This window comes from Hoplias malabaricus, chromosome 3 (genome assembly GCF_029633855.1).
Source record: "Hoplias malabaricus isolate fHopMal1 chromosome 3, fHopMal1.hap1, whole genome shotgun sequence".
Taxonomy (NCBI): Eukaryota; Metazoa; Chordata; class Actinopteri; order Characiformes; family Erythrinidae; genus Hoplias; species Hoplias malabaricus.
Genome location: NC_089802.1, coordinates 19,443,002 through 19,461,409, shown reverse-complemented (window position 1 = coordinate 19,461,409; position 18,408 = coordinate 19,443,002). Strand labels below are relative to the sequence as shown.

Sequence of the window (18,408 nt, the reverse complement as noted above, 5' to 3'; positions counted from 1 at the left end):
ATTCACTGTAGATGTTGAGATTGTTAATAAAAGGAATCCTCCAGTTTGTAAACACTACTTTCACTTCATAATGATAGTACAGCACATGCAAGCATCAATCATTTAATGTCATACTATTGTAGTGTGTCTAATTTGTTCATCCACTCATTACATCCAGATCACATTACTGATATAATGCACGACGCGGTTCCTCAGCGCCTTCAAGAGTAGTCGACTCATGTACCGAGTGATTACTCCAGTGTGAATCGAAGGAACTGGCGTTAGAAGCATGCTGGAGTCACTCCCTCGCTGGTGGATTACCCCTTCAGGTCCGGGGAATTTTTTTGGGGGGGGTTAAGGGTGGGGGCTGTTAGCCTCCGACTTCAGGACAAGGGAAGTGAGGCTAACAGGGGCGCACCTCTGGGGGATCCATGGTTAAAGAAATCCCTCAAGAGTTCGCCCATCAGACCCCCTAAACCCTTAACAGTTCCAGTACAGGACGTCGTTGCAGGGCCCCCTGCCTCCGTGGACGTTGTCGCAGGGCCCCCTGCCTCCGTGGCGTCGTCGCAGGGCCCCCTGCCTCCGTGGACGTCGTCGCAGGGCCCCCTGCCTCCGTGGACATCGTCGCAGGGCCTCCTGCCTCCGTGGACGTCGTCGCAGGGCCTCCTGTCTCTGTGGACGTCGTCGCAGGGCCTCTCGTCTCCGTGGACGTCGTCGCAGGGCCCTCTGCTCCCAAGGATGTCGCTGCACTCCCTCCTGATCTCCAGGAGAAGCTTGCAAGCCTCTTGGCACGTCTGGAGGTCTCCGTGAAGGCGGCACCCGCCGCTCCTGTCTCCGTGAAGGCGGCACCAGCCGCTCCTGTCTCTGTGAAGGCGGCACCAGCCGCTCCTGTCTCTGTGAAGGCGGCACCAGCCGCTCCTGTCTCCGTGAAGGTGGCACCAGCCGCTCCTGGACCCGTGACTGTGGCTCCGGCCGCTTCTGCACCCGTGACTGTGGCTCTGGTCGCTTCAGGTCGTGTCCCCATAACTGTGCCCAGGCTGGTTCCTCAGACTTCCCCTCAGACATTTGCCAGTCCTGGGCATCCCCCAGTTGTTTTGATTCCCATGTCTGTTCCTGTCCTGGTTCCTGTCTTAGTCCTCGTCCCTGTACCTGTGTCTGCCTTTGTCTCTGTTCCCGTCCCTGTCACTGTGTTCGTGTCAGTCCCGGTAAACGTCCTGGTCCCTGTTCCCCTGCCAAGTCTTATCCAGTCCCCTGTTAATCCAGTCCAGTCCACATTTCAGTCTTATGTCTTATCACCTGTCTCTTCACCTGTCTTGTCTTCAGTCCAGTCTCCATTTCAACCCTCTGTCCTGTCTCAAGTCCAGTCTCCTGTCCATTCCCAACACCCAGTCCCGTCACCTGTCCTGCCTCATGTCCAGTCCCAGTATACATCCAGTGTTCAATCAAATGTCCTGTCCCCTGTTCAGTCACTTGTCTTGTCTCCCTTCCAGTCCACTGTCCTGTCCCCTGCTCCTGTCCAATCTTCTGTCTCTGGTTCTGTCCTGTCCTCAGTTATGTCCCATGTCTCGTCACCAGTCTCTGCTCCTGTCCAGTCCCATTACCCAGTTCTGCCACATGTTCTGTCTCCATTCCAGTCCCCTGTCCTGTCACCTGCCCATGTCCAGTCTTCTGTCCCTAAACCTGTTCAGTCACCTGCTTCTGTCTCCAGTTCCTAGTCTCGTCCAATCCCCGTTCCCATCCATTGTCCTATCCAATGTCAAGCACCCTGTCCAGTTTCCTGCTCCGGTCCAGTCTCATGTGTCCTGTCTAGTCCTTTCCAGTCTCAAGTCCTGTCTCCTTTTCCCTTTTTTCAGTCACCCGTTCAGTCCCGTCTGCTCTCCAGTTTTATCTCCAGTCTGTCCCCCTCTTCATTCCAGTATTTCATCACCCGTCTCTAGTTCTGTCTTGTCCCGTTTCTGTCCTCTGTCTTGTCCCAAGTCTCTTCTCCTGTAGCCTCCCTTTGTCAGCCTCCTGTCCTGTCCTGTGTCCAGTCTCCTATATCCGGTCCGGTGATGTCCCCAGCTCCTGTGTCTGTTCTGTTGTGTCTGTTGTCCTTGTCTCCGCCCATGTCCCGCCTTTGTTCCGCCTCCTTGTCCGCTGTCCTCGTTATCTGTCTCAGGTGTGTCTCGTTTGTATGTAGTATTTAAGTTCCCTTGTGTCACTTCCTGTTATCGGTCATTTGTTTTGCTCTTTCCCAGTCAAGTCATGTCGTTTCATTTTGTGTTGTTAACTTCCTAGTCAAGACGTTTCGTTTAGTTTCCCAGTCATGTTGTTTCTTCCTTTTTCATAGTCATATGGTGTTGTTTCTCTCCCACTTAAAGTCAGGTTGTTTTTGTTTCCTAGTCGTTTCATTTTGATTCCAAAGTCATGTCGGTTTGTGTAATTCTCATTTGTAGTCATGTCATTTTGTTTTTCTCCCCAAGCCTTGTCATTTCTTTCCTCTAAGTATCGTTGTTTCGCCTCCAGTGTATCTGTGTCTTGTTTCTTAGTTTGGTCTGTCTCTGTTGTTTTCCTCAATTCATTTCATATGTCTAGTTGTTTCCGTAGTTGCCAGTCTTTGTTTTGTTGTATCTTTTGTTTCATTAAAATTACTGTGTTTTAGCAAGTGCGTCCGCCTCCGTCAGTCTGCCCCGCTAATCGTGACATTCACTGAGTGACGCCATAGGAGAAGTACTATTGGTTCCATGAAGAACCATCTTTCGGAATATTTTAAATGTGTAAAAAAGCCACAGTCACGGGTGGAGAAGCGGCCGGAGCCACAGTCACGGGTGCAGAAGCGGCCGGAGCCACAGTCACGAGTCCAGGAGCGGCTGGTGCCACCTTCACGGAGACAGGAGCGGCTGGTGCCGCCTTCACAGAGACAGGAGCGGCTGGTGCCGCCTTCACGGAGACAGGAGCGGCGGGTGCCGCCTTCACGGAGACCTCCAGACGTGCCAAGAGGCTTGCAAGCTTCTCCTGGAGATCAGGAGGGAGTGCAGCGACATCCTTGGGAGCAGAGGGCCCTGCGACGACGTCCACGGAGACGAGAGGCCCTGCGACGACGTCCACAGAGACAGGAGGCCCTGCGACGACATCCACGGAGGCAGGAGGCCCTGCGACGATGTCCACGGAGGCAGGGGGCCCTGCGACGACGTCCACGGAGGCAGGGGGCCCTGCGACGACGCCACGGAGGCAGGGGGCCCTGCGACAACGTCCACGGAGGCAGGGGGCCCTGCAACGACGTCCTGTACTGGAACTGTTAAGGGTTTAGGGGGTCTGATGGGCGAACTCTTGAGGGATTTCTTTAACCATGGATCCCCCAGAGGTGCGCCCCTGTTAGCCTCACTTCCCTTGTCCTGAAGTCGGAGGCTAACAGCCCCCACCCTTAACCCCCCCCAAAAAAATTCCCCGGACCTGAAGGGGTAATCCACCAGCGAGGGAGTGACTCCAGCACGCTTCTAACGCCAGTTCCTTCGATTCACACTGGAGTAATCACTCGGTACATGAGTCGACTACTCTTGAAGGCGCTGAGGAACCGCGTCGTGCATTATATCAGTAATGTGATCTGGATGTAATGAGTGGATGAACAAATTAGACACACTACAATAGTATGACATTAAATGATTGATGCTTGCATGTGCTGTACTATCATTATGAAGTGAAAGTAGTGTTTACAAACTGGAGGATTCCTTTTATTAACAATCTCAACATCTACAGTGAATATAATTTAAATCTGATTGATTACAGTGGTCCTAATCTGAAATGGCACACAAGAATGACTTGATATTAAGTGAGAGACATATATTTAGGGGGTGTACTTTCATTATAAAGTGAAAGTGGTGTGTGCAAACTGGAGGATTCCTTTTAATAACAATTCCAACATCCGGAGTGAATATAGCTGAAATGTGATCATTTACAATAGTTCTTTTTTAAAATGGCACACCAGAATGACTTCATATTCAGTGAGTGACATAATCAGGTGTGGTACTATGATTATGAAGTGAAATTGTTCTGTGCAAACTAATGGTTCACATTTAATAATGATATAAATTTGGAATTAAATTTACAGAAATGGGACAATTCAAATGGCCTTTATTTTGAAATGACACATCAGAATGACTTCATATTACATGAGTGACATAATCAGGTGTGGTACTATGATTATGAAGTGAAATTGTTCTGTGCAAACTAAAGGTTTCCTTTTAATAATTATTTACATTTGAAATTAAATTTACAGAAATGGGACAATTCAATGGGCTTTTATTTTGAAATGACACATCAGAATGACTTGATATTTAATGAGTGACATAATCAGGTGTGGTACTATGATTATGAAGTGAAATTGTTCTGTGCAATCTAAAGGTTTCTTTTTAATAATGATCTAAATTTTGGAATTAAATTTACAGAAATGGGACAATTCAAAGAGCTTTTATTTTGAAATGACACATCAGAATGACTTCATATGAAGTGAGTGATATAATCAGGTGTGGTACTATGATTATGAAGTGAAATTGTTCTGTGCAAACTAAAGGTTTCCTTTTAATAATTATTTAAATTTGGAAATAAATTTACAGAAATGGGACAATTCAAAGAGCTTTTATTTTAAAATGACACATCAGAATGACTTGATATTTAATGAGTGACATAATCAGGTGTGGTACTATGATTATGAAGTGAAATTAATCTGTGCAAACTAAAGGTTTCCTTTTAATAATTATTTAAATTTGGAAATAAATTTACAGAAATGGGACAATTCAAAGGGCCTTTATTTTGAAATGACACATCAGAATGACTTCATATTACATGAATGACATAATCAGGTGTGGTACTATGATTATGAAGTGAAATTGTTCTGTGCAAACTAAAGGTTTCCTTTTAATAATTATTTAAATTTGAAATTAATTTTACAGACATGGGACAATTCAAAGGGCCTTTATTTTGGAATGATACATCAGAATGACTTCATATTAAGTGAGTGACATAATCAGGTGTGGTACTATGATTATGAAGTGAAATTATTCTGTGCAAACTAAAGGTTTCCTTTTAATAATTATTTAAATGTGGAATTAAATTTACAGATATGGGACAATTCAATGGGCTTTTATTTTGAAATGACACATCAGAATGACTTCATATGAAGTGAGTGACATAATCAGGTGTGGTACTATGATTATGAAGTGAAGTTGTTCTGTGCAAACTAAAGGTTTCTTTTTAATAATTATTTACATTTGAAATTAAATTTACAGAAATGGGACAATTCAAAGAGCTTTTATTTTGAAATGACACATCAGAATGACTTGATATTTAATGAGTGACATAATCAGGTGTGGTACTATGATTATGAAGTGAAATTGTTCTGTGCAATCTAAAGGTTTCTTTTTAATAATGATCTAAATTTTGGAATTAAATTTACAGAAATGGGACAATTCAAAGAGCTTTTATTTTGAAATGACACATCAGAATGACTTCATATGAAGTGAGTGATATAATCAGGTGTGGTACTATGATTATGAAGTGAAATTGTTCTGTGCAAACTAAAGGTTTCCTTTTAATAATTATTTAAATTTGGAAATAAATTTACAGAAATGGGACAATTCAAAGAGCTTTTATTTTAAAATGACACATCAGAATGACTTGATATTTAATGAGTGACATAATCAGGTGTGGTACTATGATTATGAAGTGAAATTAATCTGTGCAAACTAAAGGTTTCCTTTTAATAATTATTTAAATTTGGAAATAAATTTACAGAAATGGGACAATTCAAATGGCCTTTATTTTGAAATGACACATCAGAATGACTTCATATTACATGAGTGACATATTCAGGTGTGGTACTATGATTATGAAGTGAAATTGTTCTGTGCAAACTAAAGGTTTCCTTTTAATAATTATTTAAATTTGGAAATAAATTTACAGAAATGGGACAATTCAAAGGGCCTTTATTTTGAAATGACACATCAGAATGACTTCATATTAAGTGAGTGACATAATCAGGTGTTGTACTATGACTATGAAGTGAAATTGTTCTGTGCAATCTAAAGGTTTCTTTTTAATAATGATCTAAATTTTGGAATTAAATTTACAGAAATGGGACAATTCAAAGAGCTTTTATTTTGAAATGACACATCAGAATGACTTCATATGAAGTGAGTGACAATCAGGTGTGGTACTATGATTATGAAGTGAAATTGTTCTGTGCAAACTAAAGGTTTCCTTTTAATAATTATTTAAATGTGGAATTAAATTTACAGATATGGGACAATTCAATGGGCTTTTATTTTGAAATGACACATCAGAATGACTTCATATGAAGTAAGTGACATAATCAGGTGTGGTACTATGATTATGAAGTGAAGTTGTTCTGTGCAAACTAAAGGTTTCTTTTTAATAATGATCTAAATTTTGGAATTAAATTTACAGAAATGGGACCATTCAAAGAGCTTTTATTTTGAAATGACACATCAGAATGACTTCATATGAAGTGAGTGACATAATCAGGTGTGGTACTATGATTATGAAGTGAAATTGTTCTGTGCAAACTAAAGGTTTCTTTTTAATAATTATTTAAATTTGGAAATAAATTTACAGAAATGGGACAATTCAAAGGGCCTTTATTTTGAAATGACACATCAGAATGACTTGATATTCAGTGAGTGACATAATCAGATGTGGTACTATGATTATGAAGTGAAATTGTTCTGTGCAAACTAAAGGTTTCCTTTTAATAATTATTTAAATTTGGAAATTAATTTACAGAAATGGGACAATTCAAAGGGCCTTTATTTTGAAATGACACATCAGAATGACTTTATATTAATTGAGTGACATAATCAGGTGTTGTACTATGATTATGAAGTGTAATTTTTCTGTGCAAACTAAAGGTTTCTTTTTAATAATTATTTAAATTTGGAAATAAATTTACAGACATAGGACTACACAAAGGGCCTTTTTTATAAATGGCACATCAGAGTGACTTGAGAGTCATGTCCTAAAATCTTCATCATTTCCACAAAATAGCAAATATTTGTTGTTTATCCATTTATTATTTGTTTAGAAAATTATTTATTATTACATACATTTCCTGTCATTGACTTTTGGCTTTTATTTAGAAATTTGTTCCTCTGCACGCTATTACCGTAATGTTCAGAATACGACGTTCCACCAAATCTAAGTGGGGGCTGGCTTGACCAAGCTTTTCCAAGTGGAGGCTGGCTTGACTTCAGTTAGCGGGCTCTAGTGACACTGAGTGAGAGAAAAAGTAACGTCGCTAACATTAGCTTGACTAAAACTACGGTTTGTTTTGGAACTACTGGTCGAGCTGACACATTTAAGGTGGAAGAGAAAACTCGGGGGGATGCTAAGGCTTGTTCGCTAAACGCGAGTGTAATATCAATGTACTAAGAAAAACAAATGGTGTTTAACTACTCTAGCAGGCTCTAGTAACATTGAGTGAGAGGAAAAGTAGAATTAGCTTACTATACTTAATCTCTTTCACACACAGCTCCAACAGGTTTCATTTTCAGATGCTCGTGCAGTGATGTTGTGCTGCTGTGCCATGCGAGATCAGCTGTGCGCGTTTTGCACCCAACGCTGTTCTTTGAAGGCGTTAATGTAAAGTGCTCCCATACTTTTGATGACATGGGTCGTACATTTTTCTCTCAGCTTGTGCTAACATTATCCATTATCCTCTGCTGTGATTGCCTCCCACATTTTTCAAACCCTTCTTCCAGAGTTCGTCACGTGTAGCAACTGTACCTGTGTGTATAATAACTTAGACCCAACTAATCGATTATTAAATTAGTTGCCAACTATTTTCACACTCGATTTTAATCCATTAGTTGTTGTAGCCATACACCCTGGAGGGGGTGCCAGTCCTTCACAGGGCAACACACACACTTTTGAGTCGCCAATCCACCTACCAATGTGAGTTTTTGGACTGTGGAGGAAACCCACGGAAATCCACCAACTCCTCACAGACAGTCACCCGGAGCGGGAATCAAACCCTCAACCTCCAGGCCCCTGGAGCTGTGTGACTGCGACACTAGCTGCTGCGCCACCGTGCCGCCTCCAGGCTTAACTCCCAAAATACAAAGGTAGGACATCTTAACACAGGCTAAATAGGAAATAATACAAAATGCTTTCAGTAGTTACATGTTTTATAGTAACGTTATATTTATCTTAAATCACTTTATTAAAAAATGCAACACAAATAAATCTATAAGTATATACTATGTAATTTATCTAAACATGATTCCAGGATCAGTTATTTATATAAGTTGCAAATTTCTGTATCGTAATAACTTGCTTCCAGCTTTAAACAGTTAAACAATTAAAAGTAACATGATATGACATAATCTATGCAGTATATTAGTACAATATAAGAACATGAACTGTTTTATTTACTACATTAATACAGTAATTGTCATTGGTCATGCAGTATATTACTAATATACTGCATGGTCAATCAATACAACTGTATTAATGTTAGTATTTAAAACAGTTAGTGTCCTTATGTCCCAATCCTGCATGGATTACTACTGTATGTTTATTTTAATGAGGGACTAAAACTATATATATTGTCAAAGTGAATGTGTTTGTGATTATTAATAGTATTTTATGTAGGTTTTTTCTTTATATATATATATATATATATATATATATATATATATATATATATATATAGAGAGAGAGAGAGAGAGAGAGAGAGAGAGAGAGAGAAACGTAAAACAAAATACATAGTCTAAGTGGAGTCAAAGCAGTTTATGGGAGAATGGATGGGTAACATAAATTAGATATCAGCATTTGAAGTTGCAAACATTTGGCATTTTGAAGTGAAGTGGATTTGCATTCCTGTTGTGTAGACCTCACTAAAATTTACTTCTAGTAACAGCCCTGCATTAGATCAATGTAATGAATATTTGTTTTTAATTATGGCACATTTTCTGCACGTCTGTGTTTAAAAGTGACCTCATTTGTATTGCATTTCAATGAGACTTCTATTTTTGAAGTACCTCACGAGGTAAAGCAATACAGTTGTGTGTGATTACATTTTGAGGTGATTGTATTCAGTTCTGAAATTAATTCAGCGTGCAATTTTTAAAATTCAATCCTTGTGTATTGTTTTTCAGTAAAGAGGTCAAGCAACATGAAAACAATGTAAGCGGTTTTGCTATTAATTTTGGCATATATTCTTTATGGTAGTTTGGAAAAGCAATGACAGGTGTGGATTGCATTTCACATTCTTCTATTGAAGTGATTGCTTTTCAATTTGGCACTAATTCCTCTCCATAGTTACAGGTCAGTGAAGTAACACATTGATTTTGAAGATGTTATTTTAAATTAAAAATAATACTTACAATTCTTTTAAGGTAATGGCCAGCTGATTTTAAAAATCCTGCTAGGTTGTTTTTTTTTAATAAATGACAGTGACAATACTTAGACATTTCTGTTTCAAATTAAAGGGATAGTTCAGCCAAGAGGCTAATGGAAAATCAGTAGCGTGTGTGTGACTATACTCTCAGACTGAGCGATGTGACAGAGCAGAGTGTACCTGCTGAATGAGGAGATTGCAGATCTCTTGGAGCAGCACTATCACCCTGGCTGGAGTGTTGTAGTGTTTGGAGTTGGCCCACACTAGACACACCGTGTGCATGAGGGGGGCAATTCGTCCTTTCACTTCAGTGAACTCTACGTTCTCCAAATCCTCTGTGAGTCGCTGTATTGGCTTCAGAAAGGTATTGATGTCCTTTGCCTCCTCCAGGGCTTCAGGGGAGGAATGCAATGCTTATTTGTCAATAGGATTTACGCAACTGATGAATCAAATAATAGTAGAAGGCTATTTACAGATTGCAAATGCATACATGTACAGTCAGAGTTTTACCTCTCTTTACATTATGTGTCATGTTCCTAAAAGCAGGATAATAGCTGCTCTCCATCACGTCCAGAAGCTCTTCCATCTTGGTCACTTTAGGTGACTTAAACTGATCACTTATACACTCCAGGTCTGCATATCTGGTGAAGAAACATTGGAGAGAAGAAAAAAAGATTAAAATGTGAAGAAAAACGTGAAGAGATTTTCCACAAGATCAGTGCCAAATGAGCATGCTAATATGACACTAATTAACATATTAAACATTTTCTCCCCTCAGTGGTTACTTCTATGTCCAACTCTTTTATAAACTGTATGTCCAAAATGTATTAGAAAAGTGAGTTAATATGCACCCACTGAGGACACAGATTTTTTCAACTCTTATAATCCCCATGGAGAAGCAAGGAATTAAATGGGATTCTCAGGTGCAGTTGCACATGAGCCTATAAGATAATATAAGCAAAAAGAGAGTGTTTGTTGCCATTATATGTAGGCAAAATATGTATTAACAAGTTTACATGAATGGCAGAATAAGATGCAATATCATATATGCAATCTTTGAGGTAGATACTGAAATATAAATTACAGTTTTACATAAACTGCAGGGTGGGTTGGATTTTCAGTTGTCGCCATGCCCAACGGCAAGTGTCTGCCCTCCAACAACATTACCTGAATTTATTAGTGTTTGGTTGCTGAGTGTCATAAAATCCTCACAGGAATATTGTAAAATTCAGAGTAAATCCTTCCCAGAAAACTAGAGGTTGTTGTTACTCCAGCAAAGGGAGAAAGAACACTTGGCAGAAATAAATGGATGATTAGATGTCCACATAGTCTTCATCTGAGTATGAAACAGGTTTGACGTTGTTTAAACTTTTATTTAGTCGCAGTTGTATCAGGCACTCATAGGTTATCTATAATACAGATTTATACAGAAATCTACTTTTTTCACTTGCGATACAAGGTCTCAGATGGCACTCCTTTCATGGAATGACTCCAACACAGGGCAGTTATAGCAGCCAGTATTGACCTGTTTTTCCAGAAGTTCAGCTCCACATTTGGGGTAGGGTTTTTGCCCTGCAGTAGTGGCTCAGACGAGTCTCTCTTGAGAACTTCATGAATCTGATGACTCCACTCAATCACCATGGATTCAACAGAGTGGATGATGCTCTTATCAACCAGATCTCCCCTGTGGGGAAAAAAATAAACAATGCCGTTTTTGAAATATATTACTAAGTATCTACAGCAGAAGTATTCCGTTCTGTTTCCAGAGTGCAGCACAGGTCAATTCTCTGTACAGAACAAAACAAACTGACTATACCTAGCAAGGAACAGCTGAACTGAATCAGATGTGTTTGAGCAAGGGAATCTTTAAACTGTACTTGGCCTTCCTGAGGTATCACAGATTATTCAGCCACTCTGCCACTTATGTAAGATGTTCTTTTAAACATTGTAGCATCTCAACTACTGGAATCTGTTGAAGGCATCAGTTTCAGAATGCGTTGATAAGACTCATCACTAGGTCTCTTGTCTTTTTGAAGTTTTCTTTTAAATGCAGATCAATGTAGACTTTGAAATTCTCATTTTATTTTGATTTTATATTTAATATATGTTTGTCCAGGATTTGCACAGGATTTTCAAATTCAGTGAATCTTGAATATGCTGCATATCCAGCATTACAGTACATCTAGGCAGATGAAGTAAGGAGTAATCATACCCTGCTGTAATCAAAACCTCAGTCCATATTTTTCTTGTTATTATTCCCTAAAGTATATGTTACATAGCATTTAAAGTGCATTAGGTATTTAAGTAATCTAGACATTGTTTAAGGTATACAGGAAATGTGTATAAGTTATACAAACACTTTATATATATAATGTATGTGTGTCTGGGCAGATTATCAAACACCTACATTCATCTGGACACAATTACCTTCATTGTGTGTAAACGCTTAGTTCAGGGTTGTGGTGGTTCAAGAGCCTACTGGACCCCTTAGAGTAGCCAAATGGACCCCTTAGAGTTGCCAATCCACCTACCAAATTGTGTTTTTGGACCGTGGGAGGAAACCATGCAGACACAGGGAGAATACATCAAACTCCTCCCAGACAGTTACCAGGAGTAGGGGTCAAACCCACTGGACACTGGAGCTGGGTAAAGGTGACACTATATGTTCAAAAAAAAAAAAAAAAAAAAGGAATTCTACAAATGTTAAATAATTTTAAGATCAAATCTATGAGTGTTAATGTTTAATATTAGGCCAATTATTTTTTATTATTTGTAATAATAATAATAATGTGCAATTATTTGTCATTGTACAACATACAATGAAATGTGTCTTCCACATTTAACCCATCTGTGGCAGTGAACACACACCCAGAGTGGCGGGGAGCCCCAGCACCTGGGGAGCAGTTGTGGATTCTGTGCCTTGTACAAGGGCACCTCCACCATGGATTGAAAAAGAAGGAAAGTGCTGTTACTTCAGTCCCATCACCCTCAATTTTCCTGCCGATCATGGCAATCTAACCAATGACCTTTCAATCCTAAGCCCTCATCTCTATGAAATAAAATCACTTTTCAGTGCATTAGCACATTCATTTGGGACCTGGAGCACCTACCAACCCACACAAACTGTGAAATAAGTGAAATAAGCTCACGCAGTATTTATTTATTTATTTTGTTTGTTTGTTTTTGTGGTATGCCTAATTCAGATAAAACAAGTCATTCTAATTTTGTGCTGATTCTCCAATGTGCTGAACCCACATTTATGTGAGAGCACAAAGACCAGGTTTAAAAAAAAAAAAAAAAAAAGCTAAACAAACACAGCAAGTGTGGAGAAGTAAATGTTTAAATAGAGTCTATCCACTGATTAAATAAGGCAAAAACAAGAACCGAGAAGAAAGAGAATCAAGGTAAAATGGCTAAAAACAAAAGCTTTACACCTCACTCTCCTCTTGCGATGAACTGAGCTGTAACTAATTCTCATTTAATGGAACAGATGCTGAAATTTGTCGTTCTGAGCAGGGCTGTTTGGACAGGGGAAAAACAGTGATGTAGTGTTTGATCCTTGTGGTTTGTTGACCAAAGCATGTCACAGACATCCAATTAAGACCCCAGATAAATATGGTGACTTGTGGAAATGGGGTATAATGTTCCCTTTGGGTTTTGCATTAATTTTTTCACTATTTAACAGAACAGACAGGATCCTCAGACTAGAAAAATTACCCAGAAAGCAACACTAGATTTAACTCACACAATCATTCTGAAACTTAGGTTTTCATGTTTTTTTCAGTTCATAGATTCAGTTCATGGAGTCAGTCTGGAGGAAAGAGTGAAAGCATCTTGGCCGAGAAAAAAAAAAAAGCCTTAGAGGCAGATCGCTGTTGTTCTTTTAATGGATTTCAGCTCTGCTATAACTCATGATATGGCAGCATCAGTTCCAAGTTTAGCAGACACTGTTAAGCTTTCTATGCAAGTCATGCCAGAGCAAAATCACGCAGCAAAAAAAATGAACAAAAAGAAAGTTTGTTTCAGGACAACTGTACAAGGCAAGCTCTAAAGGTAATTTCTTCTGTGCTTGCTAATGCTGAGCAGTGGATTAGATGCGTATAAAGTAGAGTTGGCAGCAACAGAAGAAGCAACAACATTACATGTCAGAGCCTTACATCCACAGGACTAATATATAGATTAACTAGCCTTATGTACACAATCTTGTGATCCTTTACATGTTTTGTAGAGTTTCTAAGTGAAAGAAACATACGTACATAAGCCATGTGGAACATTTTAGCATTTATCAGAACATTTTATGGATAGAACACATTTTATATTTTCTTTTCCAATATGGAATATTTGGGGAAAAAAAAGTAAATGTGCAATATAATATGCAAAATATATCCTCTATAGAGGATATAGTAATATATCTTAGTTTTAGGCAAAAGAGAAGCCGTAGGCATTTTGAATAAAGACAGATGCTCCAACTTACCGCTTTTCTCTCTCATAAGCAGCCTGGTCTATCCTCTCAGAGCCTGGAGGGAGAGGAAGGAGGGTTTTGCCTTTGACTTGGCCAGAGACCACAAACACACTGGACTTCAGGGCGAAGACATGTCGCATTAGGTCCTCAGACACAACGTGTGGCCAATGACAGTGGTTTTTGTTGTTGAGCAGCACTGGAACCATAACCTAAATGGGTAAAGACAACAGCAAACTCAGAGCAGATTTTAAGGTTGAGGCAAGGCCTGCTATGAATGAGGCCTACCAGCAGTTCTAGTGAGTCCTTACAGTTATTACAGAGTTAATAAAGAGGCCTGTTCCTATTCAGAAATTCTTGTGAACAGAGCCAAGCAATGTAGTCAGCATTTTAAATAATCAAATAAGCCTTGTATAAGTTGATAAGTTTGGCCCCTCAAGACATTTTAAATATTGGGTTTTATGTATTTTGCAGTATGTTTAGTGTATGGTAATTTACAATAGAGTAACAGTGCATTCCTGTTTACTGAAGACTGTACTCCCTTACATTCATTTTCATTTATTATCTGTAACCGCTTATCCAGTTCAGGGTCGCGGTGGATCCGGAGCCCACCCGGAATCATTGAGCGCAAGGCAGGAACACACCCTGGAGGGGGCGCCAATCTTTCACAGGGCGACACACACCTCCTCACAGACAGTCACCCGGAGCAGGACTTGAACCCACAACCTCCAGGTCCCTGGAGCGGTGTGACTACGACACTACCTGCTGCACCACCATTCCACCCTCTGCCTTACATATATAATAATTTTGTATTTTGTCATCTCATTTACCGAACTGGAACACCTTTAATGTCTACATGTATTATATCTGTCATTTGTATCCTCTTTAACTGCTACGTTCATTTATGGTCAGGAACACCGTTTACACTGACCAGACAAAATATTATATAAACTTGTTTCTCATTAGAATGCTTATATTGACTAAACATTTGTTTCGTGGCATTTATAAACGTTAAAATACTGTCACAATTAGCGAGGCAAAAACCAAATAAGCAGGTGGACTTGATTTAAGAGTCGACGCAGGAGGCGTAGTTACGTAAACTACGTAGAGAGCGAAGCCGCGTATCGTTAGCTAAAGTTAACGTTACCTCTTGCACTAACGCCGCAAACTGGTCCAGAGCCGAGCTGGACATGTCTCCGTGCACTAAACGACTCCTCATATTGTCCGCGGAAAGACTTCCGGGCTTCTGTTTGATAAAGTAAGCCGCTTTGCTCTTGGAGGTGTCGGTAAATCCTGAAGTGGGGATCAGTTGTCCTGCGGTATTCACAGACACCACAAGAATAGTGTGGTCAGATTTATCCAAGAAGTCCTGGATTACTAGTCTGTGTTCCTCCACAGACAGGCATTTCTGCCAGCGTTCAGACTTGAGCTTCAAGGTCTTTAGGACATATTCCTCTAAGTATTTAAGTCTCTTGTCCCCCGTTGAAGACTCGTCCTGCTCCATGTTTGCCTTTACTCTGAGAAAGTGACTGGTCACTGAGCAGTGTGAAGCTGTTACTGACCCATTGTCCTCCTCCGCTTCCATAGTAACGCAGTGTTTGTGTTAATGAACGGTGAGGCCTTTCCTCTTTCTCACACGTGGATGAACACACCACTGCCTGGATACTGTGTTTGGCATTTTGACCTCCTTTTAATATTTCGCTTTTAAGTAGTTTATTATTTCCTGCACTGAACGACTTGTCCGATAAGTAGTTGCCATATCTTAAAGGAATTTACGATTTATGGCTACGAGTAGGTTTCTGTAATGGCATGCACTCAGATAGGCCTATATGAGAAATCGGGCAATTTCTTCAAAGTATTGACATCAAACATATCTAATAACGTAAATATCTGGAGATGCTACGTCAACAGTCGAAAAAGTATATTATTTATAGATACTTCTGCTAACAGACTTTGAAAAAGTAAAAATCAGGCAAAAAAAAAAAAAAAACATCTGACACCCTCTCACATCTAAACATACTGGGCTGTCAATATTTGCTTTAGCTAAGATTATACTAAACTCAGTTGATTTTATCAAAGCAGGCATTCTTAGAAACACAGACATGATTTTATTCACACAGAGGAAACTCTGAATCAACAATTGATTTTGCTTAAGGCCAGCACAGGACACATTTTCAAATAAAAAAATTGGCATGTTCAGTCAATATGTTAAAATAATTTAATATAAGATGGGATTTTATGCCTAACATTTGTGGACATTTGCTCCCTTTTTATTTCCGTTTTTCATTGCTTTCTTCTATTCTGGCATGGCTCTGTACAACGTTGGGACGTTTCTGTAAGGATTTGATGGCACTCCGCCGTGGCTAGGTCGGGAACTTATGTTGGATGACATTTCATCTCTTCAGAATTCAGTACTAATGTTTCAAAGCCCGGTGTCTGGGGGCTGTCTGCTCTCACTTGGAATGATTTTTCATTAAGTGCTTGTATTGAAGGTGCTGGTATTTATCCCGGTTCTCCCACGAAAAACATTTACTTGGAACAAGTATAATCTGTAGTAACTGTACATAACCATTGGATGGCACTCTAAGCGTGCACAGTATGGAGGCTCTGTTCATAAACGGATTGATGAGCACACTATACTGACTCTAAGTGCTTTATTTCCAGTGTGTTATGCCTTATTATATATTTTCCTTTGAATTCCCTAGTCCAAAACTTATCAGGGTGTTCCACTCCATCAAGCAGATGTAAAAAGAAAAAAAAAAGTTTTTGTTTCAATGAGCAACATTGCCTACACACTTGGCAGAAGAAAACAAAAAGTGTTTGTTTACACAGTGTTATTGAAATTGGCTTACAAATTGAATTATCAGTAGCATAATGCGAAATGTTTCTCTTTTGTTCCAGTTCAAAGAGGAGCGTGACCTCTGGCTAAGCATGGAAGACTGCGGTACAAGAGAAAAGCATGTAGGCAGCACAAAGAGCGAGGAGATCCGGGCCTTGGCTTTGATGATTAGAATGACAGACCAAAGGCAGCCATTGAGGTCGGTCTTTCCATTTCAGAATCAAAGCCACTCTCCCACAATGATAGTAACTAACAGCATGCTCCTATCTGGAAGCTTATGGATGGCTCTGTTATTGCCTACATGTCTGTCACCATTGTGGGAGATATTTGGGCTGGTTTTGTCTCCAAACATCATACAAAAAATGATTCACAAACAAAGGGAAATTTATTAGCTTTTCAGGAAAAAAATAATATTTTTATGTACAAAGGAAGTACAAAAAATTTGGTTAAAAAAAGCATGAACTATTTAAACTATTCTGTATAATTTAGCGTTTGTTTAGGCACATTTGCCCAAGATTATTGTCAGCAATATCTATTGTGATATATTAAAAATATAAATTTTAAATATATATTGTGACAGGACCTTGTAAAGCAAAATAGAAGTAAAAACAAGTACACTAGCATTTAATATTAGATGTAAAAATATGTATAATAAATAATGTATGTATGTGTCGTGGACAGCTTGGTAGCAGCTAGATTGTTATATAAGTCATACTCTGAACAATATTACATTAGGCATTAAATGTATTTCCTATGACAACATTACTCCACATAATTAGCAGCTAATGCCTCTGGCAACACAGCTATGAAAACAAACGCAGTCATCGGCCTGCCTCAGTACTGAGCTTCCATTTGCACATTTTTAGAGGCAGCTGTATCCTCCAAACCATAACACAAGGTCCAAACATCTGCTTTTCTGTTCTGCTTTGTAGCTGTGGTCCATACACTCATTGGAAATCATAGGAAGAAAGAAGCAATGCATTACCATATTTGAAACACTGCAAACAAAAATAAATGCATCCCTGCATTTTCCGTTCTGCATACACAACTGGAGGCAGGACGCCAGACACCCTCAGCCCACAACAGTGCTCTGAGTGATATACAGTTTTTATTACATTTTCTGGTAGTCTTTGATTTACCATCAGAAAAATGCTAGATTGTGGTCACCCATTACCATGTTGTTTTCATTTGACATTTTTAAAGTTGTAGGTCTGTTTTGCAATGTCTATTTTTGGAGGCAGCAAGGCATACTTTTAGGATACTTCTGGCCTCCTACGCTAGCTCCAGCCCAAGTCACAATGGCTGCCTTTCACAAAAATGTAGACAAAACAAATCAACAGCCCTCTCTCTTAACGCCAATAGCCCACTCAGCCCATTTCAAACAAATGAGCAAAGCGCAATATAGACTCTTTGTTTACTGAAATCAGTTATTCTTAAATAAACGAGCGTGCCTGCTGTCATTTGTTGCTCTTAATCTGTTACGTGTTTTATTTCAGTATCGAAATTTGTCACGTTTGACCTCACGAGGCATCTGCCTTTGTATTCATTTGTTTGCTGTAATCCAAACCAGATCTGTTGCATATATATAGTTGCTTCTAAGTGGACTCAGTATTCCCTGAGGTGCAATAGATAGCAGTTGTGTTTCAAGATCGGACAGATATTTGAACAGCTTGTGCAGAGAGTCGCAGATGATGAAGATCCCTGAATCACCCCCACTCAGCTCAGCAAGAGTGTGAATTT

The 18,408-nt window shown here is 39.5% G+C and overlaps 1 protein-coding gene and 1 long non-coding RNA gene across 2 annotated transcripts in view; one reads left to right on the top strand and one right to left on the bottom strand.

The window, feature by feature from the left end:
- Nucleotides 1–15,354, bottom strand: part of dnah9 (dynein, axonemal, heavy chain 9) — a 166,469-nt gene extending 151,115 nt beyond the window's left edge. The window contains exons 1-5 of the mRNA XM_066665380.1: nucleotides 14,977–15,354; nucleotides 13,845–14,041; nucleotides 10,896–11,054; nucleotides 9,881–10,011; nucleotides 9,551–9,762 (exon numbers count right to left, since the gene is read on the bottom strand). Of these exons, the coding sequence (XP_066521477.1) occupies nucleotides 9,551–9,762; nucleotides 9,881–10,011; nucleotides 10,896–11,054; nucleotides 13,845–14,041; nucleotides 14,977–15,333 (1,056 nt within the window). The 5' untranslated portion in view covers nucleotides 15,334–15,354. The remainder of the gene's footprint in view (nucleotides 1–9,550; nucleotides 9,763–9,880; nucleotides 10,012–10,895; nucleotides 11,055–13,844; nucleotides 14,042–14,976) is intronic.
- LOC136692195 (uncharacterized) lies at nucleotides 14,966–18,130 on the top strand. The gene is made up of 3 exons (XR_010801927.1): nucleotides 14,966–15,087; nucleotides 16,731–16,867; nucleotides 17,601–18,130. It is a non-coding gene; the product is annotated as an uncharacterized lncRNA (long non-coding RNA).
- Nucleotides 18,131–18,408: the final 278 nt, after the last annotated feature.